This window comes from Piliocolobus tephrosceles, chromosome 11, assembly GCF_002776525.5.
Source record: "Piliocolobus tephrosceles isolate RC106 chromosome 11, ASM277652v3, whole genome shotgun sequence".
In the NCBI taxonomy this organism is placed as follows: domain Eukaryota; kingdom Metazoa; phylum Chordata; class Mammalia; order Primates; family Cercopithecidae; genus Piliocolobus; species Piliocolobus tephrosceles.
Window position 1 is genome coordinate 46,946,697 of NC_045444.1, and position 27,749 is coordinate 46,974,445.

A 27,749-nucleotide genomic window follows, 5' to 3' on the forward strand; every position below is an offset into this window, starting at 1 on the left:
TACCCATTGTCATGCTTTGTCAAATGCTTAACTTCTATGCCAAGTTTGAGAAATACTATGAAATTTTGTCAAAGAAAGTACTGCCAAATTGCCTGTGTTAACAAGTGACTCGTTTGGCAAAACTTGAGTAAATCTATCTTAAGTTATTTTTGGATGTACATTTCTATTTGTATGATACATCCTTGAGAACACAGCAAAAAAAGGCTATACCAAAGGTTTCCCCTCCCACCCTGGGCAATATTTAAGCATCAAAACGTGGCCTGTAACTGCTTCTCAGTGATAAATATGTATTTTTATTGTATGACAGGAAGATTTTAGAATCTTAAAATTAGTTTGCCTTGGTGCAATATGTAAATGTAACCATTCTTTATCTCCAGCCCTATGCTGGATAACTGTACCACTTAGCTTCTCCAGCAGCCAAGCATTATGGCTAAGTAGTTAAAGCTACTGGGGCAGAAAGGCTTGTGTTCCAGTCACAGCTACTCCATCTGCCAAACTATATACAAATTATTTGATCTCTTCAAAGCAAATTTTAAAATCATAATTAAGTACATAATTCAGAAGATTTTGTGGCTTGCCAGGTGCAGTGGTGTGCACCTGTAGTCCTAGCTACTTCAGAGGCTGCAGCAAGAAGACTGCTTGAGTCCAGAAATTTGACTCTAGTCTGCTCAACATTGCAAGACCTCCATCTCAAAATAAGCAGATTTTGTGATTTAAGTTAAATAAGTAATACATGCAAATTGCTTAAATAATAGCTATTTTCAAGAAGATAGCTTCTGTTCTTCATGGTGTAGTGGTATAACACTAAATTTGTGATTAAAGGATTTTTCCAAATCAGTTGATTTTTTCTTTTTTGAGACGGGTTCTTGCTGTGTTGCCCAGGCTGGTCTCAAACTCCTCCCTCTCAGCTTCCCTAGTAGTTGGGATTACAGGAGCATGCCACCATGCGCAGCACGGATCAGTTCATTTTAAGTGTAGTATTTGGGGAAAGAGTGAAAGGAGTGTGAGAAATCTTAATTAAATTAGTCACTGAAGTTATGCAGTTTCCGTTTTGCATTAAAAAAGCATCTCCACAAATATTTCTTCCCTTTAAACAAATAAATTCAGAAAGATATATGCAAAAGGTACCTAATACAAAGTGAAAGACTTAGAAGACAGATACTAGAAAAGTATTCATCTCATTCTACAAATTAACTTGGATAGAATTGAAATTACAGTAATTGTGGCAGTACTGGTAAAGGATTTTACCTTTTCTGAAACAATATGTTTTATTGTAGCATTGAATCAGTAGAGATTGTGGGGATGGGTTATGTTAAACCACAACCCAATAAAGAACTTGGAAGTAATTAGGGTGTTTAATTTTATTTTTATATTGTTTATTTTCTTGCCACTTCCTTCAGAACTCTGGGATGGATCCCATTTTACCCTGGAGTTGTTCCCACACTGGCAGTGGGTTTGCCTAGCACACTGTATCACACAGAACAGACAAGGCTCCTAGGATTTGTGTTTCTCTTGCTTTGCTAGATTTTCAGGAATGTTAATGAGAGTGAGAGAACCATAGATTTTATATGGCTATAAGTTCTTTTAGATTAAATACAATATTATTTTTTTTAGCTTTTGTCTTCAAACTTTTATGTTACTATTCTTTTATGTTTATTCTTATCAAATATCTTTTTGTAATTTTTTTCTGGTCCTGTTTTATACCTTAATCTTTTTCTGTCTCTGCCCTTTTTTTACTTTCTCCCTAATTCAGCTGTATCCAGTGCTTGACTTCACCATAACATCTTTTGTCTCAGTATATGTAGACAAAATATATCATATTTCATATGGTAATGAAATACTCAACCTCAGTTCCTCCTTTAACATTTCATTCTTAGATCTCAAAAATCTAAGTGACAAATGAATCTTTATTTTCAGTTTTTTTCCTACTACTTACTTTTCCTTTTTCTGTAATGAATTTTATCAAGCTAACATTTATACCTATTCCATAGTTTTATATTCCCTCTACCAATCCATCCCATCCCACCTTGGCTTATTTCTTAGTTTATATTGATCCAAGTAAGGATTCTTGTTTCTGCTTAAAAAGCCTATTTCTGTTTAGCCTCATCCAGAAACGAAATAAAACATTGACTACACTCAGTTGCCTGAGCTAGCTAAAAATAAATATTCCTTTGCATGCAAGGATCCTAACTAAAGTTTAAAGGAAGTCTTTGATGTGAACACTGGAGTAAAGTGAAATATGTGTCATTGAAAACGTACCTTCTTCACTTAATAGAAGCCTTTTAAAGTTTGGGTTTCTTACATACATATGAGAGAATATACATCTTGTTAAAGAGTTTAGTCAGAATTATCTTTAAAAATTCCATAACTCAGCTGGGTGCGGTGGCTCACGCCTGTAATCCCAGCACTTTCGGAGGCCGAGGCGGGCAGATCACCTGAGGTCAGGAGTTCGAAACCAGCCTGACCAACATGCTGAAACCCTGTCTCTACTGAATATACAAAAATTACCCAGGCATGGTGGCAGACTTCTGTAATCTCAGCTACTTAGGAGGCTGAGGCAGGAGAATTGATTGAACCCAGAAGATGGAGGTTGCAGTGAGCCAAGATCATGCCACTGCACTCCAGCCAGGGCAACAAAAGTGAGACTCTGTCTCAAAAAAAGAAAAAAATTCCATAACTCAATTTTATTTTACTGACTTTAATTGCTTAAAATTTTTCAGAAAAAAATATGATTTTGAATGATAATTTTTATTTCCTATCTTTCCAATTTTTTATAAAAAGAAAACAATTTCACTTTTAGTATCAACTGTAACAAAAGCAAATGTTAAGGAAAACATACATTTCTTTGAGAGGTTGATATCTAACATCCCAGAATGCGAAACAAAAACATTTTTCATTATTTTTGCATCAAGAATAAAGCTTGGTTTGGACTAATGAAATATTAACCACTTTTTTTCTCCTTCTTAAATATCACTGCATATTCAACTGTCCCCAGAACATATATTTTTGATATAATACCCATCTATGAGAAGCTTAAATTGACTTACACTAAATCAAAATTCTCCCAATTCACATAAGAAATTTAAGGAAACATTTTACATCTTCCAACTGTTTCAGATGTGTTTATCTTAATGGATTTAGTTGAATGACTTACCCAGCGACATACTGGAAGTGTATATGAAAAGTATGATGTGTAAAACTCTTATTTCAGCATTCATTCCACAAGTTCAGCATTTCCAAACTAGTACTTGGAACAGTTTATGATGTTAAGTATTTTAAGTTTTAGTACCTCAAAATAAATTCATTTTTTGAATGATTTAATGCTTAAAATCTCCTAAAATATAATGTTCAAAATTCCCTTGCTTTCTTATTTGAAGTTATAACTTCGTCTTCCTGCAGTACAGAGCCCACTTGGATTATATTTGAGAATCGAAAGAAAAATACAAGTTATCCTTACTCTCTGAGATGCTCAACAAACTGATTAATTTTTATTAACATCATGCACTGAAAAAGTCTGAGTTTCTGGAAAAGTGTTGAATTGCCATTGATTATACTAATCCTAAATCCTTTGAAAAATTAATGATTGTTTTCAGAAAGTTGTATCAGACTGCTATAATGGAAAATAGCATTAACATGTTATGCCCCATTCTAAATAAACCCAACTTCAAAATGTCTGTCAGAAAACTGTTTAGCTTTTTTTTTTTTTTTCCAAGTAACATTTTAAGAGGTCCCTTTCTGAAAATTTTTCTTGGGTACTGGGAACTCAGAATTTTCATTTGAAATATATTAACAGGTTGATTTGGCGTGAATGATAAAAGGTGCAGTGTATTGCCTAGTACAACCACTAATACTTTTTTTCAATAACAATAAAAACAAAAATAATGGTAAGCAGAGCTGTGTTTCTAACCCCGAAGAAGCTGAAGACCTTAGTTTAGATACTTCATAGGAATTCCTTAAGGAGTCCTCCTTCACCTCCTGCCAATACACCCAAGGAATCTTTTCTTGATAAATTCACCCACATTAGTTATCAAATCTAAACATCACAGATTAGCATAAATTATTTACCAAGTGAGACAAAGGTTTGTCATTTTTTTCTTATCTTTTCCTTCAGTCCTCTTCATCCCCATTAGTTTTTAATACTTCTTTAATCTCAGAAGCAATCATTCCTAGTTTATGTCAAAGTCAGGACTTTGGAATTTGGAGCACTATCTTTACCACTTTCTGTAACTATCTCCAGTTTTAGCCTGAAACTACAGAGCATTATTCTTTTTTTTTTTTTTTTGAGACAGAGTCTTGCTATGTCACCCAGACTGGAGTGCAGTGGTACAATCTTGGCTTACTATAAGGAGGTCATTCTATTTAATCACTTATTTTATGGTTTGTTTGACCATATTAAATTGTCAAATACAAGTATTCTTTCTTCTTCTTCTCCTTCTCCTTCTCCTTCTTTCTTCTTTTCTTTCTTCTTCTTTCTTTCTTATTCTTCCTTCTTTCTTCTTCCTTCTTTCTTCTTTTTCTTCTTCTTTCTTCTTTCTTCTCTGAGACAGTCTCACTCTGTTGCCCAGGCTGTAGTGCAGTGGCGCCATCTCAGCTCACTGCAAGCTCCGCCTCCCGGGTTCATGCCATTCTCCTGCCTCAGCCTCCCAAGTAGCTGGGGCTACAGGCACCTGCCACCACGCCTGGCTAATTTTGTGTATTTTTAGTGGAGACGGGGTTTCACCATGTTAGCCAGGATGGTCTCAATCTCCTGACCTTGTGATCCACCCACCTCGGTCTCCCAAAGTGCTGGGATTACAGGCATGAGCCACCGTGCTAGGCCAAGTATTCTAATATACGTCTTCTCTGATTTTGTTGATATAGACTTAATGATAAAATCTTTGAAAAGTTTGTTTCATATTTGTGGTATTCTGACTGGCTGGCTAGCTGTAAAATGTTGCCTTTCTTCCTAGTCCACACTAAAATCCATTGAGTGTTCTCATTGCACAAAACACCATAGAAAAACCTTGTCTACCACTTTAAAAAAAAACTGTGAATGTGAAAATATCTTCTGATATGACTGCATTATAAAGCTCAGTACAGCAGTTTTAATCCAGAAGAATATATGACCTGAATGTTTGTCAAACACATGATATGCAGGCAGCAACAAAATAATCTTTATTTTATTTTGGCCTGACAATATAATGTATAAAATCACAAATTGTTTGTATTGGCAAGATTTTATTTTACTAATTTTGAGATACTATAAAAATAATACTCTATATATATTTAAAGCATTTATTTAGAAAAAACTGGGATATAAATTGGAGAAGATATTAATTTTAAGAAAAACAAACTGAAATCAAGTATTTGTCTTAGAGAACAAATAAGACTGAAGAAATTGAAAGAAATATTTTGAAAAGCAAGAGTGAAGTACTTAAGTGATAAGACACAATGAAGTAAAGTCTTCCATTTATAATAGCTACAATGACCTTAATTAAATAAAATCTAAATGTCACTAAAGATAGATATCCCCTGGTTTGGATTTGAAATTTAAGAACTATACAATTTTGGATAAATTATAACTTATGATTCGGTATTAGGATTCTTCAGATCTCTGGACTTGTCAGTTTATAAGCTTTAGAAAGTACACAACACTTTCTAGGTATGGTGTAAAATTTTTTAAATATTTAAGCCATAGAATACATTATTACAACATGTTCTTTAATGTTGATTTTTAAATGTCAGAACAGATGTAATACCAGTGTAAGCCACAGGGTGGGAGTGAAAGGCAAGAACTTGTGTTGAAGCAGCTTAAATATATAATTGCACTATTTTATAAACCTTTTAAATGCTTGTTGAATTATAAGGAGCTGTAGCTTGGTTTTCTTTCTTCCTTTAATACAGCTGCATTCTTCAGCAAAGAATCTATAACAAAAGACAAACACATTAATTTAAATATATAGGCCATTTTTACTGAATATCAAAAGAAGTAAACACATACATTTTATTTCCCCCTAAGTTTCTGGGCATATGAAGTGCTTGGTGAACAGATAGCAATTTTGATCAATAGTTGAATTTGAGAAATTTCTTAAATTACCAGTACTGGAAATAGTAATTGAAGTTGCCAGAAATATTTCATCTCTTCAGACTTTCCTCCTTCATTTTCCTTTTTCATTGATTTTTCTCATTTAAAGAAAAAAATCAATTGCATATTACATATAGGTCTATAAGCTGTCTCAAATTATTTTTCAATAGGAAAGGTAAATAAATTTTCCTTTGTGTTTTCTCTTTACTCGATCTCATTTGAATTTGGAAGCAATTTAAAGTAGTAATAGTAATCATTTTGTATCTTTAAGGTAAGAAGACAAGAGGTTTCTTCTCCTAGAAAAGAAACTTCAGCAAGGAGTCTTGGCAGTCCTTTGCTCCATGAAAGGTAGTTCTACATCCTTTTTTTGCCAACTCTTAAAAATTATCAATACTGAAATATATTTTATATATATTTTTTAAGCTTTAACAATTGCAAAAAAATAGCTTTTTAGAATAAATGGAAGTGACCATCCCCAGAGTCCTACATGTTAAAAATGACCTAAACAAGTCATGCAGTTAATAGCAGAGCTGGATCTAAAACTTGAATTCTCTAAAGCTCTACTATTTCAATAGACCAAGGGTTAAGGCTATATTTCTTTATATGGAGGGATCCTAATGTGAACTTTACCAAAATGAGGAATATTTAATATTCTATTTAAGATGTTTGCAGAGAACAAAAGTCAATGCATTGAAATTTCTAATGTGAGAATAAGACAGCCAGCATTAGTGTATATATGAATAAGTAGATATGCTAGACTATACTATATTTATGTATTAAAACTTTTAATTTATCACTTACTTTGTGCCTGGCCCTCTACAAACACAAGCTGGTTTTTGGGATATTGTCTAGGAATTAAAAAATTTTTTTTAACTTTTAAATATTTTGTGGCATATAAAATGGTACTACATAAGTTTGATTATTTAAAAAACTTGGAAATTATAGCTTTACATTTTAAAATGTTGATTTTTATTTTTTAGTGGTAATATAGAGAAGACTTTCTGGGATCTGAAAGAAGAATTTCATAGAATATGTATGCTAGCAAAAGCACAGAAAGACCACTTAAGCAAACTTAATATACCAGACACTGCAACTGGTAAGATTTAATTTAATTTATAGTAATATTGATTTGATTGATTGAAACTGATCCCTTTTTGAATGTGAAAATATTCCTGAATGCCTATTAATTATGTAGCATCTGTAATTTACCCCTCATCCACGTATATTTGAATGTGTACATGCTGTGTAAGTTCTGTAGTGTATTACATATGTATTTGTTGGTTTTTTTCTCTTTGTTGTATATGGTACTATATAGATTGAATTGAAAGACATAATTACTAATTATCTTAATGAGAAATCCCACCTTAAAAAATACAAAATAAATATGGACTACATCCCTGAAAGTTTTCAGTTGTTGTTTGGGGGACTTATTAAACATTAACTCTTATGTGAATAAGCGACCTTGAAGCCACACTACCATATTATATGAGCTAAGTAAAATTATAACATCAGGTTTGTTTGTAACTTCTGCCTGAAAGTTCATTACATACACTATGGATAGATGTTTTTTTCTGTTGGTTTTTTTTTTTTTTTTATTAAACACAGGATCTTGCTATGTTGTCCAGACTGGAGTACAGTGGCTATTCACAGGCGTGATGGTGCACTACAGCCTTGAACTCCTGGGCTCAAGAATTCCTTGAACTCATTTGGTTCAAGAATAAAAATGTGACACTCAGATTTCCTGAGTGCTAGTCCTGTTTAATGCACAAAGTATACATTTAGTATAAAATACAACTTAGAAGGAACGTTTGTTTTACACATGTGTTATAGTATGTTTTATAAATGCTCCACCCTTTCCTAAATCCTCAGACTGGCTTCCTGGTGTTTGCTTCAGTAGTTCTATATGAATAGCAAAATACAAGGGATTGGGTCTGGCAACCAAACACTTCTGCAAACAAAAGGAAGGTAAACTGATCATTTATAATGATAAATTCTCCTTTACCCTTGTGATTTGAGTATTCTGCAGACAATTCCCAAGGGATGTGATTTACAGTTTTCACTCTGAGAGAGTAGTCTTGCTGACTAACACCCCTTTAATTAAAGATCACTTTCCATTTCTTGCAGCTCTTACATCTAGGCTATTTAAAATAATTTTATAGTGTAAATTTACTTTTTGCTACTACTACCATTTTATTTTCAGAAAAGTTACACAATGTGGTATTACAGAAGCAAAACAATCTTTGTAGATAGACATATATAATTTGTTTCTTTCTCTCCCTTCTCCCACCTCCCCAAAAACAACTCTTTTCTTCACCTGAATTTTTGTCATTTTCATGAGAAATTGATCTTTTGTATGGACTAAAGTCACTAGGTACCTCTGAAGTAAGTGAATTATTTCTGTTTAAAATATGCTAGCTGTGGAGATGTAGTACCTAGAATTCATAAACATGCTTTTTTGAACATCAACATCTTTTCAAGGCATTGTAATGGTGATATACTCTTTGTTACACAGAAAACTTACCTCATTATCAGTGGCTTAATACTTTGACCATTTTTAAATTGCACAGGTCTAAATCTGAGTATGTATCTGTCAACTAGAACACTGAGTGTTTAACTTCAATTTCTTCTCCACTAAAACTGCTTCCTGATGCTTTATTTTTATGCTTTATATTAACAGTGTCACAAATAATAAATATATTATTCTCAAAATATTTTGTGCTACAGACTCTAGTGAAGTTTTGCTGGGGTCCAAAGAGAAACCAAAATAAATATTATGCTCTGACAGTAGTATATCAAAAGGAGAAAGGAAAAAATAGTTTTTGAAAAGATGCCTATTCATGGTTTCCAAGTATGTATGCTATACTGTATAAAAATATAGAAGAACTATTTCAAATATGATTTGCATAATATATCTGGGAAAAGGTATGTGTATTGTCCCTGTGTTATTTTGTATTAAAGTTTGATGTTTGCTTTTGAATAACCAGATGATTCATTTGAAGATACTGAGTTAGTAGAATTTTTACATTTCCTTTTTATTATTACTTTGTTTTTTCTACTCATCTACATATGGCAGTAGACTTGAGAAATGATAAACATAAAGTGTATGTTTATCCATAGCTTCAAATAAAGTACTGTTTGGTTCAGAAAGGAGTGTCCAATTTCAGTAGAGATTAGGAAAGAAGAATATAGGATTAAGGGTAACAAACATCCATGAGAAGGGTGACAAACAACCATGAGGTCTTTTTCTTTTGTCAATATACAAAGTAATTATACTGAGAAGTAACTAAATGGATAGCCTATATTTAAAATTTAGAAATCTAAAAATGTTTCCCATTTTACTTTTTCCTTGCAAAACTAAGTATTCTTAAAATAGACAAAATAGAAAAGCTATTTGCTCACCTGATCATGTTTCTCAATATGGTGTCAGGATGACAAGTGCTTTCATGCATCTCATTTGAGTTTTAAGTTGTCTCAGCTTAGATTTCTAGTAGCATTAGAAATCTAAGGTTTAAATTTTTTAATAGATATTAACTCTCACTGCTTGAGCAGATTAACTCAGATTATTTTAATGTGGCTGAGTTTTATGCCAGCTAGCTTTGCTGAAAGAAAATACCTGTTTTTTTAGAGTTGTTTGATTTCTCCACGTTTTGTTCAAAGCCGGGATAGATCAACTGCTGGAAAAATAATTCAAAGCACATTTCTGTCAATTTGGGGACTTCTCTCTATATCTAGAAACCAACATGTTCAATTTAGCATAATGATTCAGAGCACAAATCTAGAGTTAGGTCACCTAGGTTCCAGTGGCAGATCTGCCACTTATTATTATAGTTGTGTGGCCTTTGAATTAACCTCTCCAACCAGTTGCTTCACATGTAAAGTGGGGATAATAATAGTGCCTACTTCAGGATTACTTTAAGTATTATATGAATTAATGTACATACAATTATTATAATAGTGCTTGCCATGTGGAAGTGCTATTAATGTTAATAGTCATTGCCATTAGCAACAGCAGCAGATTCTTCAGCATTTACCTTGTTGTTCTCCTTGTGAAGATCATTTGATAAGTCTCTCTTCTTCGGGTGTTACAGAATCTGATTACCTCAACAGTTGATTTTCCTGATTTGTTATTTGCAACTAGCAAATGTCATCTACAAAAACAGTACTGCTTCCTTGACTTTCCTACCACTTTCAAGTCTACTGCCAGGAAGAATGACTACTCGAGAGTTAATGGACTTTAAGAACCTCAGAGGCTAAAGAAATCCAGCTAAACAATTAAGCTTGGTCACAATTACTATAGCACTTCTAGTCACAGAATATCTGGTAAATGTTGATTATTATAGTAGGCTCTGTAAGGGAGAGATGACAGATTCATTCAGAATTCGTTTGTTAGGGGCATACTACGTGCCAGACACTGGGCAGGGGTCTGGAGTTAGAGGGAAACAACATAGTTTAAGACCTCAAAAAACCTACTTTAATGGGAGAAAGAGAGTTATACTTGGAAATACAGTCATGTGCCAAATGACATTTTCAGTCAACAACAGATTGCGTATACAATCATGGCCCCATATGATTATAATGGGGCTTAAAAGTTCATATCAGCCCAGGCACAGTGGCTCACGCCTATAATCCCAGCACTTTGGGAGGCTGAGCTGGGCAGATCACCTGAGGTTGGGAGTTCGAGACCAGCCTGACCAACATGGAGAAACCCCGTCTCTACTGAAAATATAAAATTAGCCGGGCATGGTGACTCATGTCCGTAATCCCAGCTACTCTGGAGGCTGAGGCAGGAGAATCACTTGAACCTGGGAGGTGGAGGTTGCAGTGAGCCGAGAGCACGCCATTGTACTCCATCCAGCCTGGGCAACAAGAGCAAAGCTCCGTCTCAAAAAAAAAAAAAAAAAAAAAAGGTTCATATCACCCTAGTGACATTGTAGGTAGCTGTTGTTACATTGTAGCACACTTTATTTTTTTTGTAAATTTAGTGTAACCTAAGTGTTCATAAAGTCTACAGTGATGTACAGTAATACTAGGCCTTCACATTCACTCACCATTCACTCACTGACTCAGAGCAACCTCCAGTCCTGCAAATTCCATTCATGGTAAGTGCTCTATATAGGCGTACCCATTTTTTATCTTTTATGCCATATTTTTACTGTACCTTTTCAGTGTTGAAATACACAGATACCATTGTGTTACCTACAGTATTCAGTACAGTAACATGTTGTATAGCTTTGTAGCCTAAGAACAATAGGCTATACCATATAGTGTAGGTGTATAGAAGACGATACTGTCTAGGTTTCTGTAAGTACACTCTGTGATGTTTGCACAATGACAAAATTGCCTAAGAATACATTTCTCAAAATGTGCCATTGTTGAGCGACACATAACTATGTAACAGAATGTTTCAGTCCTCAGGGCATCCAAGAGTCATGGGAGAGTCATCCAGAGAAACTTATGTCCGAGCCAAGATGTGAAGGACAAATAAGAGTTGGGCAAAGCGTGATGGGAGGGGACACTTCAGGCAGTCTGCACAGCATGTGCAAAGGTGCAAAGACAAGAGAGTGTGGCTATTTTGGGGAACTATACGAAGTTCATTATAGCCAGAGTATGGAGTGAAAGATGAGCATGGAGAGGTGACCAGGGGCCAGTAATGAACAGTCGATAAGCCTTTTCTGAGATCTGAGGGGCTTGTAGAGCCATCAAAAGATTTTATTAGGAAGGTAACGTGGTCAGATTAGTATTCTAGAAAAACTACTCTGAGAACGAGGGATGGAGGGGAAGTTGCAATGAAGACAACAGATTGGATATGAGACAAATTTAGAGGCAAGGAAGCAGTTTAAAGGCTGTTATAATAATCCAGTAAGAAAGGATGGTATGAAGAGAGGTATAAAGAGAGGGAGTAAGTATACAACAAGATGAACCAAAGAAATTGGTTGCATTATACTACACATATCCAAACAGAAAAAAATATATTATATTTGAATGTGCTGTGGCAAAAGACAGAGGTGTCATGAGACTGCCAAGACCAAAGGAATATAAAGGAACTGACATTTGTTAAGCGCCTACTAACCTGTACAGACACTTTGTATACCTTGTGTTCTGTATACCCTGTCTACCTAAATTTGCATCATTGGTAATGTCTCCATTTGTGAATGTTCAACAGTGCTGATGACAATCCTTAAAATACATGCATTACCAACTTCAGTGCCTTCTTTAAGGGACATTGTAGAGTTTAATTTGGCTTTTTCTAGTGTCTCAGAATCATCAAGATGGAGAGTACTTGGATTATTGTTTTTTTGTATTGAGCACTCATTAGCCCTGTATTAGACTGTAGTGTTTTCTAAGTTCTTGTATCAGCTTTTTTGTCTTTCCTGTCTTTTCCTATGCTTTTAGTTCCTGTTGATATCTATGTCTGCCTTTAGCAACTCATATTCCCTTTTAATTTGCTGTTTCAAACCAGCTATGAGCTAGGGAAATACCATCAGGTTTGTTAGAATAAATCTAAAATGACAGTAAGAACAAAATTCACGTATCTATGAACCTTGTGGCTCTAATTCTGGCTCCTCAGAAGCTCTACTTTCCTTCTGGCTTTTGACTGTGTCCTAGAAAGCTGAATTTGTTGGATAAGTGGCTCTAGTTAAATGAGCTACAGAGGCTATTTCATCTACCAGATATTTACCTGTTATTTACAGAGGTCTTTTTAAAAAAAAGATATAAGATGAGAAAATAATCTATTCATCCGCAGTTTTCTTAACATGCATCACAATGTTTCATCCTTCCTTTGCCTTCACTGTCTTCCTTTTCCCAACTCCTGCAACCACCAGTCTTCACATGGATTATTGAGAGCAGACAGTGGCTAAACTGATTAGTGATATACTTAGTTAGACAGTGACAATAATAAATGACCTAATTTTAGATATACCTAGTAAGATTTTCCCTTTTAACAACTTATTTGTCTAAGCAAACACAGTTATAGCTTCTGTTACTGACAAAAATGTTTAAATGTATACACTACAAGCAAATGTTTTTAAGCTTGGAGCAGTGTAACTGAACAAGATGCAAAGCTTACAGCAAAAGACCTAAGAAAAGACAAAGTAGTTAAATTGCAACTAATAAGCTGTGTTTCAGTTCACCCGCTGGAGACTCCTAATATTCTGTGTAAGATGGTAGCAAATTTTAAAATCCCAGTTGTCTTCATTTGCTATAAAAACCAATAGAAAAATAATAATAATAATCTGTCCAAAGCTGATTGAACAGATTTTTTTTTAAATGATTTGAATGTGACTGTTTCTCTTTTGTGTTCTCCCTGCAGAAACACAGTGCTCTGTGCCTATACAGTGTACGGATAAAACAGATAAACAAGAGGCGCTGTTTAAGCCTCAGGCTAAAGATGATATAAATAGAGGTGCACCATCCATCACATGTGTCACACCAAGAGGACTGTGCAGAGATGAGGAAGACACCTCTTTTGAATCACTTTCTAAATTCAATGTCAAGTTTCCACCTATGGACAATGACTCGACTTTCTTACATAGCACTCCAGAGAGACCCGGCATCCTTAGTCCTGCCACGTCTGAGGCAATGTGCCAAGAGAAATTTAATACGGAGTTCAGAGACAACCCAGGGAACTTTGTTAAAACAGAAGAAACTTTATTTGAAATTCAGGGAATTGACCCAATAGCTTCAGCTATACAAAACCTTAAAACAACTGACAAAACAAAGCCCTCAAATCTTGTAAACACTTGTATCAGGACAACTCTGGATAGAGCTACGTGTTTGCCACCTGGAGACCATAATGCATTATATGTAAATACCTTCCCACTTCTGGACCCATCTGATGCACCTTTTCCCTCACTCGATTCCCCGGGAAAAGCTGTCCGAGGACCACAGCAGGTAACTGTTTTGCGTTAACAAATATATTATTATGTGTGAAGACACATTTTGCCATACATGCACAGATATGCATCTCTTTTACGTTATCAGACATCCTTTTTAAACTACTGACTAGCCAAAGTTAGGGGTTTCAGAAAAACAAGTCCTATAATAAATGACATAAAATTAAAAAAGCTGAATATGGTAAAACTATTGTACAGTACCTTAGAATTTATGTCATTTAAAAATTCATGTTAAGCCTTTTCCATATCTATTGTGGTGTCACTTTCTTAGTTCCTTATTCAAAGCTTGTTTACTCAGGATTAATGAGATTATTAAATTTCATAGTGTGAAACAAATGCTGTTTTATTTAATAGTTTGTGTATATCATATTCATCTTTATAAGAATTCATGATCTTAAGTAAATAATTGCATCTTACATTCCTGTTTATCAACATAAGTGAACTATCTTTCAATGAATACTTCTACTATATCCTCAGTTATATAGTACATAGATCTGTAGGGTTTAGTTTTGGTTTTGGTTGCTAATCTAGAAATGAACATGTAGCCTAGTATATTTTTAAAATAGTCTCTGCATGTGTATGATATCAGATATTTTATTTAATGCTTCTAAATCTCACAGACTTATATCCCCCAAACCACTCCTGCCCTCCCTTTTAGATTTAAGTTCTATCACAGAATGATTCTTTTAGTTAAAAAAAAAGTTTAATGTCTGAAAGCAAATGAAAACTATAAAATTTTTACAAAAAACAGAAACTTATGAAAATAGATTGATGTAAATGTCTATGTAACTTGCAAACATTTGTCTGATTTCTCTTTGCCTTGAGATTTTTTTTTTTTTTTAAGTTGTTAATACCCTTTTGCTTTAAGTACACTTATAGGTTATAGACTTAAATCAGCATGCAAAGAAGGCAGTTGTCAAGCTGTGGTATATTTTAGTAGTGGGAAAAACTAGGCATGGCTGACAATAAGTTTTAATTATAACCTCACTTATGTTCTTGTTCATTATACTTTATTTCACGTCATAGTCTCTGTTATAGTTGCTACTAAATGAAACAAATTAAACAATTTCATTTATTGCAAGTAGAATTCCTGTGGAGCTGTGAAGTGCATCAGTTCTAATGCTTGTTACTTTTTTCTCTATTATATGTCTTGCTTGTTCTTTTACTAGTCTGTGCATTCATGTTTCAGTAGATGGCACCCTGCATTGTACATTTGCTTTCTATACTACAGCAAGGGAAACAGCTGGTATGTGATTACAACTTGATGGAAAAGTATTCAGCTTAAAAAATTCAGGAGAATTAGTGTTGAGTTGTCACAAGACATGGGGCATAAGGTTAGATAATTGCTATTTTGGCAGAAAAAGCAAAGAAATTAGTTTGTTTTGAAGACCATGTTACAGTTTAGGATGGAAAGAATACTTCTTAAAGTGAGTTTTTAAAAAAATCATTTTAAGCTATTTTATTTGTATTAATAAAGCTGGTATTATACAAGCTAGTATAAGTACAAAATTCCTGAGTTGGGCCGGGTACGGTGGTTCATGCCTATAATCCCAGCACTTTGGGACGCCGAGGCAGGAGGATTGACTGAGCCTAGGAATTTGATACCAGCCTGGGCAACATAGTGAGACCTTGTCTCTACAAATACGTATAGATATATAGATATTTGTAGCTGGTTGTGGTGGCGTGAGCCTATTGTCTCCAGCTACTTGGGAAGCTGAGGTGGGAGGATTGCTTGAGCTAGGGAGTTCGAGGTTGCAGTGAGCTGTGATGGTGCCACCACACTTCAGCCTGGGTGACAGAGCAAGACCCTGTCTCAAAATAATAATAATAATAATTTTTTTAAAATCCTGAGTTGTTTGTAGATAGTAACAAAGAGAAGTGAGATTTTTGACTGCATATTTTAAATTTTTACTTTATATCAATCATTACTACTAAACATCTATTTTATATATTCAGCTATCATAACCAAGACTAAAGTGTATCAGATTATTATTGTTCTATGTGATTTTCGTTTTTACTTTGCTGAGTCAGTGAGTGGGATCCCAACTAAATTCTATGAAGAGATCAAATCTGAACTAAAAGTTCTTAATAGAGAAAAATGAATATGGACTTAATAGGTAAATTGGGAGCAGAAGATTGGCTTACCAAATTTAGAACCTAAATTGCTTCTGATTTAATTTCTTGCTATTTTATATAAATAAGGACTATCTTTAATAATCTTTTATTTCTGGCCATATCAATTTCCTATTACAGTGATTTGTACTTTTTTGTTTAAAACTGAAAACATTAAAATTAGAATCAAGTTAACTCTAACTAGATTTTTGCTTGTATGCTCACAATTTTTACTACTTTTACCAAAGAAGTTTTTCCAAAGAAAGTTATTTTTACCCTAAATTTTATAACATTTGTTTTAAATATTACTATTTTTGTAATAAAATTGACATTTCTTATGAAAGGAATTGAGTCAGCATTATTATAAGTCCTCCATACTGATATTTGAATGTATCTGGGTGCCTAGACAGACGTTGTATATTTACACCAATTGTACACAGCTGTCCAGTAAACTGTTTATAAGAAGACAGTGATGTCGTGAAACCCAATGCTTCAATCAGTAATATACTGTTTATGTAAATGATTGGTTAACCAGAATGAAAGAAGTTAGGGGAAATAACAGTAACACTTGTCAGGTGCTAGACTAGGCTGTGTGACTTTAAAAACATATTAGTAATAGGAGGATAAGGGGTCTCTTTAAATTTGACTTTATTAGGTGATTCTTCTTAAAATATCAGAATTTAGCCGTGTCAGAGTAATTTACCTGTGTCCACATAAGAAAGAAATTTTTAAAAATAATTTGTTTTACACAATTCAAGGAAATATTTTCCAGTTAACAAACATCTATTATGTAGCTATTATTAAGCCAAATGCTATTTCTTGTCCTTCTAGAAGTTTAAAAAAAAAAAGAATAAATGCAGTTATGAAAGGGTATTTATGTGCTGGTTATAGTAGATGTGGTTCTGTTAGATTATGACTTGCCATAATTCTTTAACCAGGCAGCTATTGACAAGTTTCACTTTATTCAGCCACAAGAATGAGTAAGGCCAAACTACCTATTATATAACAGAAGCAAAGTAAGAAGTCAAAACACTGCATGTGTTAGATTTTGTTGAATGATTAAGTATGTATTTGCATTTTTAAAAACAAATAAAAGATAACTGGTGAAATTTGTTCAGTAGTTTAAAAGGAAAATTTTCTTTTTAAAAATCAAAATAACGCTGATTCATGTATGATGTATTCACTGTACTTGCTTATAAACAATAGTGAAATTGATTTTGAGTAAGATGCAATGCACACACACATCATATCTTGTGTACTGTGTAATAAAGCCCCTATAAGTTAAGGTTTTTATTGTAAAAAAGAAAAGATAGAATTTAATTTAAAAGACCGGAGTATTAACTATTGTTCCAAAACTACTTCTGTTGTGATCATTGGGTATTAAAAATTGCATGCTAAAGCTGCAATCTTTTTAAATATGATAAAATGCATGAGTGTGTGTCCCAAGTGACTTTTAATCAAAGTTTAGTTGTCCCCTTTATGAAACCAAGAATTGAGTCATGTCCTCATGCTAACTTCATGGAAAAGTAATTTGCTTTTATATTAGGGAATTAAATATATGTGCTCATACATAACTCATTCAAAAATTCAAATTTGAAGTCCAGTGCTATTTGAATTTAAACATAAGTAACAGAGATATTTTTGTTTGTTTCCTGCAGCCCATTTGGAAGCCCTTTCCTAATCAAGACAGTGACTCGGTGGTACTAAGTGGCACAGACTCAGAACTGCATATACCTCGAGTATGTGAATTCTGTCAAGCAGTTTTCCCACCATCCATTACATCCAGAGGGGATTTCCTTCGGCATCTTAATTCACACTTCAATGGAGAGACTTAAGACACATTTGAAAACAGATATACCAAGTTCTATGTGATGATTTGGGGTTTGTAATACTATAAATACTTGATTGTAAACTAAATTCAAGATCATTTATAGGAAAATCTAGTTTCACAGCTATTTGAATTGTTTTCTAGATTTACTGTATAACTCTTTCATTTTTTTAAAAGATCATTCTATTCTTTCAAGGAGAAATAAGCCTAAAAGAAGAAAAACAAAAAAAAATCTGCATAAAACTGTAATCCTTTGTATTCATGTTTACAGTGCTATTACTATAATTCAAAATTATATATGTGACTTATGTAATCATAATTTATGTTTATTTCAGATATCTAAGTTTATTGCTTGGATTTCTAGTGAGAGCTGTTGAATTTGGTGATGTCAAATGTTTCTAGGGTTTTCTTAGTTTGTTTTTATTGAAAAATTTATTTATGCTATAGGTGATATTCTTTGAATAAACCTATAATAGAAAATAGCAGACAACATAAACATCTTTGTAAATATCAAACCTAATACATTTCTTGTCCAGTGATAAAACAACTGGTAGAATTATTTAAACACTTGAGATTTTTAAAATAATATACTTGGCTTTAATTTTACTATGTGTATAGCGACATGATGAAATTAATTAAATATTAAGAGGTACTTATATTGTGATCAGTAGTGTGTCCTTTGTTCCTGATATAAAAAAAAAAAAAAAGGAAGGAATCACATTTTTAGGGAAGTTTATAAAATTCTTGTTTTCGTTTCAGTAGCGTAGTAGAAAGGTGATGACCAGATTTGGTGACATTTATTAACAATCAGTGAATCACTTTGAATTTTAGAATTATTTTTCAAACTAAACTTTCTAAAGAAACATTTGTTTTTAATGGGAGCAAATCTAAAACCCTGCAAGGACTATCCATATTTGTTAACTTAGATTAGAAATGTTCATATTCTTGTTGAGACATTTGTTATTCATTGTTAGCAGCCTGATTGATAGCCACTGAAAGACATTTGAGAGAGTGGATACCAAATTCAGAAGGCTGCAAAATTTGTTTAAAATGAGACTTCCCTTTCATTTTTATTCCCTATGATTCTCGCCTTTTAGGTTTCTCTTTTCCCCTGATTCTTAAAAGTGTTTAAGGCATGGCTTCCATTTTATGAAGTAAGCATTGATTTGCAACCCTCAAAAATTTAAGCCTTCTTGAAGCAAGTGCTCTAAACTGGAGGGTGTGGGATGGGGGAATATGAGCAGACCTCAGTGCCACAGTGAAGAACCTTAACTTGTGGAAGAATGAGAGTGGTGCCTCGACTTCTCCCGCTGCCAAGCACATCATATTGACATCTTCCTCACCAAGGTGACAGCAATTATTAGGTATTCACTGCGAAGGGTTCTGAGGCATGCACATCTTTCTTTCATTGCCACTAGGGCTGAATGGAAATGCCTAGACAATTATCCAAGTTTCTTCCCTTCCCCCACCTCCCGCCCACCCAGCCTCCCCTCTCACTCCACACACACACACACACACACAAATTAAAAATAAAAACTTCCCAGTGTGTACCAGCCAGAATATACCACTGTACCTATCTCGTGAAAGGGGATTCTTTTTTTCCCGTCCTTTTCTAGATGGGAAGACTTCCTCTCAACACAGTTGACGTCTACTAAGTGCTTGCTGACAACCACAGGGAAGTCTATGGCTCAGAAAGTGACTCAGAGTGTACCACTGACCTTCCTCCCCAGCCCATCCTTTCCCCGCCCCCACCACTTTTAGCAGGACTAGCAAACTCGGTTTTCTTTTGGGTTCCAGCGGCACCCTAAGCTCCACGTTGTGAGGGACAGAGACCCTTTGGGGCCACAGAAGAGGCGGCCTGGAGAGCAGCCCCCGCCCTGCTCTACATAGGGAGCGCGGGCCACCGCTCTAAAGGTGGAGTGGGCACCCGCCAGGTCTCTCCCTCTGCCTCATGACTGAGTCGTGCAGGGGCTGCTGGCTTTTGGCATCTGCTAAGCGTGGCCGGGTAAGAACAGCTCTCAGGTAAAAAAGCTGCACACGCGAAACGCCGAGTCTGAAAAAAACACCCCCGCCGAGGCGAGGCAGTTGTGAGCGGGATGCCTGAGAAGTGGGAGGTGAATGTCCTCGGGAGGGCCCCCCCAGTGCAGCTTTCCCCGGAGGCTGAGGCTGCTGCCAGCGGGGACATCTGCTTTCTTACACTCCAGCCTGGCTCACCCCGCCCCCTCAGCCCCGGGTTGCGTGGTTATTTTACCAACACGGAGGGAGGGAGAGCTCGAGGAGGTAGAAAAGGGGTGGATGGAAGCTTATAAGATTTTCTTCCCACTCCTCGTCCCCTCCTTTCTTCACATCTTTTAACCTTCAAGGTAAAGAGTTTAGGAAACAATAAGCGTGTCCGCCGGCTCACAGACCCGCCTTTGGCTCGCCGACCCGCCTTTGGCTCGCCGGGGCTCTCGGGCGCGGGGCCTTGCCCCTCTCCATCCTCCCCAAGTCGGGCCGCGCTTCGGCGGTTCGGCTGGGCGCAGGGGCCGGCCGGGTGCGCCCAGCCTGTGGTGCCTCCTCTCCCCGGCTGCTGCCTCGACAGCTGCTTGTAGCTACAGTAATTAGACTGTCAGTGCTTGTTAGAGGAGAAAGGGGAAAACACGCTTCTGACAGCAGATTCCAAGACTCCCCAGTTTGTTAATTTCTAAGAGATCTTTAAAGCATTAATTGAGGTCTACCCAACTCTCCCCTCCCGTCCCTCTCCGCAACTCCTCCCTTCCCAAAAATATCTTTAGGAGAAGCGAGTTCTCTCGGCGTGGAAGCAGTGTTTCCCGCAAAACTGCCAGCCCGCCCCCCGCTCACGCACACACACCCAATTTCCCATATACAGATAAATGCACACATGTATACGCGGAAGGTTAACTCGGCGGAGGACTCGCCCAAATAGGCACCGGGATTGCATTTAAAATAATAATAAATAAATAAATAAATAAATAAATAAATAAATAAATAAACTGGGAAGGAAAGCGGGGGGAGGGAAGCAGAAGTCGGGAAGAAAAGAGAAAAGCAGCAGGCTGATTACGAGGTGTCAAAACTGCCAGGAGCAAGAAGGTGATAGCAATCAGGGGTGAGAAGAGTGCGGCATTCGTGCGGGGCAACTAATTATCCGTCTCATTTGAGAAGAGCAGCATTTGAGGCAGCAGCGTTCGCCTGCTGAACGGTGACAGATTGGCGCGGAGGAGAGGGGAGGTGTTAAAACAATGGAGCCGGGCGCGCGAGCGCTGCTGCATGCTAATCAGCCCTCCCTCCGCCTGCCTGCCGCGCTCCCTCCTTCCTCCCGGCCTCCCTCCTCCGCGCTCCCTCCTCCCGCCTGCGGCGCTCCCTCCTTTCCAGCGGGCCCCGCGCCGCCGCCGCCACCCGCTTCCTGCTCCCTCGCTTTCCCGCGCGTCCTTCCCGCCGCTGGCGAGTGGAACACAGCCACCGCCAGTGAGTCCCTAGCGGGCCGGGAGCCCCCGCGTGGCCCTCCGAGCCGGCCCGGCGGAGCGCAGGCCCGCGCGGGTTCGCCCGAGGGCTCGGTCGGCACCGCGCGCCCACTCCCCGGGGCGGTGGGGCGAGGACCCGCCCTCCAGGATCCACGTCTTGGGGAACAGGCCGAGGAGCCCAGTTTTCACGCCCACTCGCTTTCTGGTGAATCTAACGCGTCGGCCAGCGAGTGCGGGTGGGTCCAGGTGAATTCAGAAAGGGCTCGGGACAGCCAAGGCTGGAAAGAGTGGCAGGGCCACAGAGGCCAAGAAGGGTTCCAGGACTGACCGCAGATCCCCTACCCTGCCCCGCCCCAGCGAGGCCGCCACCCCGAGGCCTCCAGGCGCCCCCAACCCGCCTGCAGCGGCCGCGCCCCGCTGGCCTGCGGCGAGTCGGCGAGGTCAGCACCCCTCTGCAACGGTTCCCGCGCTGCGGCCCTTAGACCCCTGAAGCCCCTCTTTCAGTAGAGCGACCGGTCCACCGTTTAAATGATAGCTGCGAAGACACATAAAGGGCCTTAACATTAGCCGTGCTTCCAAGGCCTGACCTCCTGACCCCAAGACTTTACTAAGGGGCCGTCTGCGCCTCGAGAGTTCCCTCGAAAGGCCGTGGTGGGGACAGAAGGTCCTGGAAAGAAGCGGGCCGCGCTCCCCGCTGCTGCGGAGACTGCGGGGTAGATGGGGGCAGGAGCAGATCCGGAGGCCCAGCTCCCCGCCTGGCCGCTCTGTTCTATACTCTGGCCTGAGAGAAGCTGGTCAAAAACAGCAGTGCCTTGGCCGCCCCTCCGACGAAGAGTCCATCGGAACCCGAGTCTGCTGAAAGAAGCCTTTGGTACCTGTTGATGCAGGCGGGGACCTGAGATTTGATACAACCTCCTGTTACTTTTTGACCGTAAAAGCTGATTGTTGCGCTTAAAAGACACTTTTATTCCTACCATTAAAATATTTTTACTGTTACGGTTTACATAAACTATCCTTATAAACATCATAAAACTTCCTTCCCCGTAAGCCGTGGATGGACTGCCAGAGTAACCAAATACTTGTGCAGTGTAATTGTTTCTTCTACTGACCCTTATCTTTGCATAACTTTATACACACCATTATTCCTTTTTTTTTTTTTTTTTTTGAGACGGAGTCTCGCTCTGTCGCCCGGGCTACAGTGCAGTGGCCAGATCTCAGCTCACACCATTATTCCTTTTTTAAAAATCAATTTAAAATAAGGTTTGCTAAAGCTCAGTCATATATACACAAAGGTTTCATTTATATTATTCTGCTTTGTAATATCATAAAAGTACACAAAAATGAAATTAAAATGAGTAAATTTTGGTATTTTTATACCATCCTCATTGATTCTAGTCATGTGAAAAACTATACAAGTGCACAGAGTGAATCATTTTTCTTTTTAGAATATGCCCAGGCATACCAATAGAGTAGCTAGCTGAATGCAAACTTCAGATCTACTAAAATCACACAAAATGATTTAAAGTTTTTAAGTTGAAAAATCTTAGAAGAGTTACATAAAGGATTTTGTGTAAGTAAATGTTAATGCTTTCTGCTTTCCACTCTTTGGAAAACTACTAAGCAGGCCTCTACCCTTGGCATATTATAGACTTTTCGGTGCTACAGTATTAGCTGGCATTTGGAAAATTCCCTTGTGTCTGAATCTGTTAAAATAGCAACCTATCTATCAACAAAACAAATTTTAACTTTATATTTATTCATGTAAACATGGAGATTCAGATGTTCCATCAGCATCAAAATTAAGCAATTTATTAACTATTCACCAGCCTTTGCTTCATTAACCAATTCTATAGAAGTAATGTCTCTCTAAAGCTGTGAATCTATAGAGCTCAAATAAATGTAGTTCAATTCCATGTTGTTATGTATCTCACCAAATTATTTATTTTCCAATAACTTGGTTTTTATAGGCTTAGTGTAATTTCCTCTCAATATACAGACCTCACAAATTTGCATGACTGTTTTAACGGTGTATTTACAGATAAGTTTTTATTTGCACATAAGGACAAAAAGGTGAAGTGAAATTTGGTCCCAATGGAAACCTGTTAGGTTCCCTGAACATATGGCTCATTGGGCTGTTACTTCCTTTTTGAGATCATTTTCCAAGATTTTTTAATATATACATCAATTTGACACCAGTTATAAAGAAAATATATTGGCTTTGAAGATTCCTCCACCTGGGGCATATCTCTTAATAACACACCATGTAGTCAGGTGTACCTCTGAATGTACAGGTTTCCAGTCTCTGAAAACAGGGCATAATTTGAAATCAGTCAGAGCTGCCAGTTGATTTACACTGTCTTTGAAATTAAGTAGTCTTTGGATTCTTAGAATGCCACATTGATTTGATTTATACAGTTTAGGGGTGACTGACTAAAACTCTTTTTTGGAAGGCTGTGCATTTGGAATCCACAGTATTACAATAATTTATCTCAGTAGATACAAGTGATGTAAGTCTCATTTGTTGAAAGTGGGTGGTGCCAGCTTAAGACTTAAGGGGAAAATCACAGCACTTTGAAAAAGATGTAAATGTTCAATTGGTATAAAAGGGGAAAAAATTGTGCTAAAACATGTGCCTATTTCCATTATGCTTAATTTACTATTCAAAACAAGTTTTTCCTAATAAGCTCTATTGTTTCTTTCTGTTTTGTAAAATTTAATATGTGTGAGACAAAAACCAGATTCAGAATGTGAATGAAGTCTGTTTAGCGAAAGATTGTGGGAGCTTACAGTTGAAGAAGGCCTCAAATTAAAAGAAACATCACCTTCTATCACCGAAAAAATACAAAGAAGCAAATTTCTTGGGTCATTTCTAGAACCAGTTCCTAGATTACCAACTTCCTCCATCCTCAGAGCTCCTCATGGACGAATTCACACACTTTAAAGTGCACCAAGCACTAGAATATTCAGAATGATTATGCCACGTTTATTTACTGCATAGCTGTAGCTTTCATCTTATTGTAGTCCTCTTTTTTCTGAAGTATCAATCCCATAATAGGACTGAAGGAAGTTCTCAAACATGTTATCCCCTTGTCTTGCCTTTACAGGGTATGTCTGTCTCAAAGTCACTCACATATCTCCAGAGAATCTGCACCTGATTATGCAACCCTTGGACGTTTAACCCATCTCCCATGGTTGAATGTCCCCTTGGAATCTAGAAGGCCTGGATATCCTGGCACTTGCCCATGTGTCCTTTGTTTTTTAGAGCTTATTAGGAAAAACTTGTTTTGAATAATAAATTAAGCATAATGGATATTGTTAATATCCTTTGGAAGGAGTGTACAAATAATGACTTCTCGCTTTAAAATAATTCAAGGAATAGTTGTTTTTAAAATAATAAAATATTGGTCGGGCGTGGTGGCTGACACCTGTAATTCCAGCACTTTGGGAGGCCGAGGCAGGCAGATCACTTGAGGTCAGGAGTTCAAGACCAGCCTGACCAAGAGATGGAGAAACCTTGTCTCTACTAAAAATAAAAAATTAGCCGGGCATGGTGGCATATGCCTGTACTCCCAGCTACTAGGGAGGGTGAGGCAGGAGAATCGCTTGAACCTGGGAGGCGGAGGTTGCAGTGAGCCGAGATCGCGCCATTGCACTCCAGCCTGGGCAACAAGAGTGAAACTCCGTCTCAAAAAAATAAATAAATAAAATAAGAAAATATTAAAGACTGCCTAATTCAGCTTTCTTTTTGTGTGGACAAAACAAACAATAAAAAATACCCCACTGTATCTAAAGAGAATAAATGAGTCCCTCACACCTACTCAAATAGTTGGCACTCAACTCAAGCTCTCCTGTCTTTTTCAATCTATTGTTTTTTCCATGACCAACCCCTACCTCAAATAAAATATAGTTTTTCACTGACTTTGTACTTTGTTTCAGAGGAAGCCTAAGTCCTACCCGAAGTCTTTTTACACAAATGAATGAACTACAGAGAGAGGAGGGGGCCTGACATTACCTGACACTGGAGTGGGGTTTATATTTAAAGGTTGTCGGTCAGGTGAGGTGGCTCACGCCTGTAATCCTAGCACTTTGGGAAGCCAAGGCAGGCGGATCACCTGAGGTCAGGAGTTCGAGACTAGCCTGGCCAATGTGGTGAAACCCTGTCTCTACTGAAAATACAAAAATTAGCTGGGTGTGGTGGTGCATGCCTGTAGTCCCAGCTACTCGGGAGACCGAGGCAGGAGAATAGCTTGAACCTGGGAGGCAGAGGCTGCAGTGAGCTGAGATCGCGCCACTGCACTCCAGCCTGGGGGACAAAGCCAGACTCCATCTTAATCAATCAATCAATCAATCAATGTTGTCAATTTATCACCACTCTAACAAGGGCCCCAGTCCATTTCTGCTTGGAGAAGAGGCACTTTAACCCACTGGGTGTTGAGCATCTCTCTGGCCTGCTCCAATGAGGGAAGAGCAAGTCATGGAACGTATTTTTGTAGACACAAACTAACATGAGAGAAGATAAAAAATGATTCGTACCTCTAGAGTATGGAGTTAAACTTACCATAACTGCCAAACCACAGTGCTAAGTTTTTTAACTGTGAATTCTAGGTTAGAGTTTGTCTGGGGGAAAAAAAAAATAGCTAACCAGCATGAACTGGAAGTGAGCTTATGTATTTTCTAAAACTATCGATCTGGAACTAAAACATTCTCTAAACCAACCAAATACTTCATTTGGCCTTCACTGTCTGGAGATGGCTGTGCAGCTCAGAAGGAGATCTCGGCCTTATATTATCTTCCCCTGAGAGTGTTGGTGAATCAACTCTGAAAACAGCACTCATTAGACAAATAGTTTCTCCATTTGCAGCTGTTAAATAGCTCTACCCGCCAGTGATAAAGGGGCATCCTGTGTGGGTGTATTCAGACCACTTCAAGCAACTGGCTTAAAAGGAAGGCTAGCTCACTGGGGATCCAAAGTATCAGTAAGGGTGATAAAGCTTGCTTGAAAAAGCTCTCTCTAACTGGGGCTGGGGAAGCAATGCAAGCAGCAGGCTTCCTCCAGAAAGGCAGCCTTCTGACTCCTCACCCTCTCACACACACTTCAATATGCAAAGACCCATTGTTTTGTTGCGTTTTTTCCTGAGGTTTTATCATTGACATTGCAAAAGCCTTTTCTTTCAGCATCTGCAAGACCCTATTTCATGAGATCTATTTCTAAGTTAAAGCCTTTCATACATTTCAAAGCAGACTTTGCCTTTAAAGTTCTCTTTTTTTCCAAAATAAACTAAATACCAATGGGTAACGTGGCTCTATAGTCAAGGTTTAGAAAAAATATACGCACTAATGCCGGCATGGGAACCACTGTAACTGACATTCCACTTGCAGACATGCTAGGGTACGCTCTATCGGCCAGGGATGGAGGGTTTCTGTGGGCCAGACCCAGTCTGCCAACCTTAGGAAAGGAACCCGGCTCCATTTCCTAGTGAAGTGGCAACAATGACTGCCACTTCCTCCTCAAATATAATGTAAGGACATTTCCAAGTGGCTTCAGTCATTTCTTCCTCCTCCACCCTACCATGTGCTTACAAAAGTATACTGTAGGAGAAACTCAATTTCTTTTTCCAGGCAAGGTTCCATTAAACATGTCCCCAATAACCTGATTACATCAGACAATGAGCCTTCCTTCTTGTATGGTTTCTTCAGCAGAATATTTTTTAGTTAGAATTGACAGATTTAGCCAATAAAAATACAGGATGCCCAGTTAAATTTTTTGAATTTCAGGTAGATAACCATTTTTTTACTCTAAGAATGCTCCATGCAATATTTGGCAACCCTATTTTTAACATCACATTGGCTATCTAGATATGGAGTTGAATCTTAGCAGATTCTCTCCTAGTTTGGGGCTAGGGAAGTGGTTAGGTGTGGAGTTAATATTTACTCTATCTCCGTCCGGAATTTTCTTTCTTCCGTTCTCCTTCCGCAGGGAACGTCTCCGGGCTTCTTGAACATCTCTCAGCATTTACTGTACGCCCCCCTCCCCTCGCTTTTGCTGATAAAATGGTTGGTGTTGTGTTTAAAATGTTTATAAAGTCTCCTCCGTGATAACGCGAGCATTTAAGAGAGAGAATTCGTGGCACACCGCTTCCTCCCCTTCAGAGTCCCCCGGCGTCTCTCTAGCCGCCGCCTCCAGGCGGGTGAGGAGGTGACACCTGAGAATTTCTCCCTCTCACCCCTGACCCTGCCGGAAAGGGAAACTGAGATGCCGGCATTGGGCCCCTGGGAAGCCAGGGGAAGAGGAAAGGAGAAAGCCAGGAGGGCTTTTAGGTCCCTTCCAGTGCCACACGGCGGGGCGTTGAAGGGCCGAGCGAGGCAGGCCCTTCCCTGAGGCCTGGACT

General features: G+C 37.8%; 1 protein-coding gene and 1 long non-coding RNA gene across 6 annotated transcripts in view; one reads left to right on the forward strand and one right to left on the reverse strand.

Annotated features, from left to right (window-relative positions):
* Nucleotides 1-18,555, forward strand: part of TANK (TRAF family member associated NFKB activator) — a 106,853-nt gene extending 88,298 nt beyond the window's left edge. For all 5 annotated transcript variants that reach the window (XM_023217362.3, XM_023217360.3, XM_026454096.1 and 2 more), the window contains 4 exons: nt 6,336-6,412; nt 7,045-7,160; nt 13,377-13,957; nt 17,730-18,555. In XM_023217362.3, the coding sequence (XP_023073130.1) occupies nt 6,336-6,412; nt 7,045-7,160; nt 13,377-13,957; nt 17,730-17,906 (951 nt within the window). In that variant the 3' untranslated portion in view covers nt 17,907-18,555. The remainder of the gene's footprint in view (nt 1-6,335; nt 6,413-7,044; nt 7,161-13,376; nt 13,958-17,729) is intronic.
* Nucleotides 5,201-27,749, reverse strand: part of LOC111546077 — a 32,524-nt gene continuing 9,975 nt past the window's right edge. The window contains exon 4 of the long non-coding RNA XR_002732637.1: nt 5,201-5,904. This is a non-coding gene — a long non-coding RNA (uncharacterized LOC111546077). The remainder of the gene's footprint in view (nt 5,905-27,749) is intronic.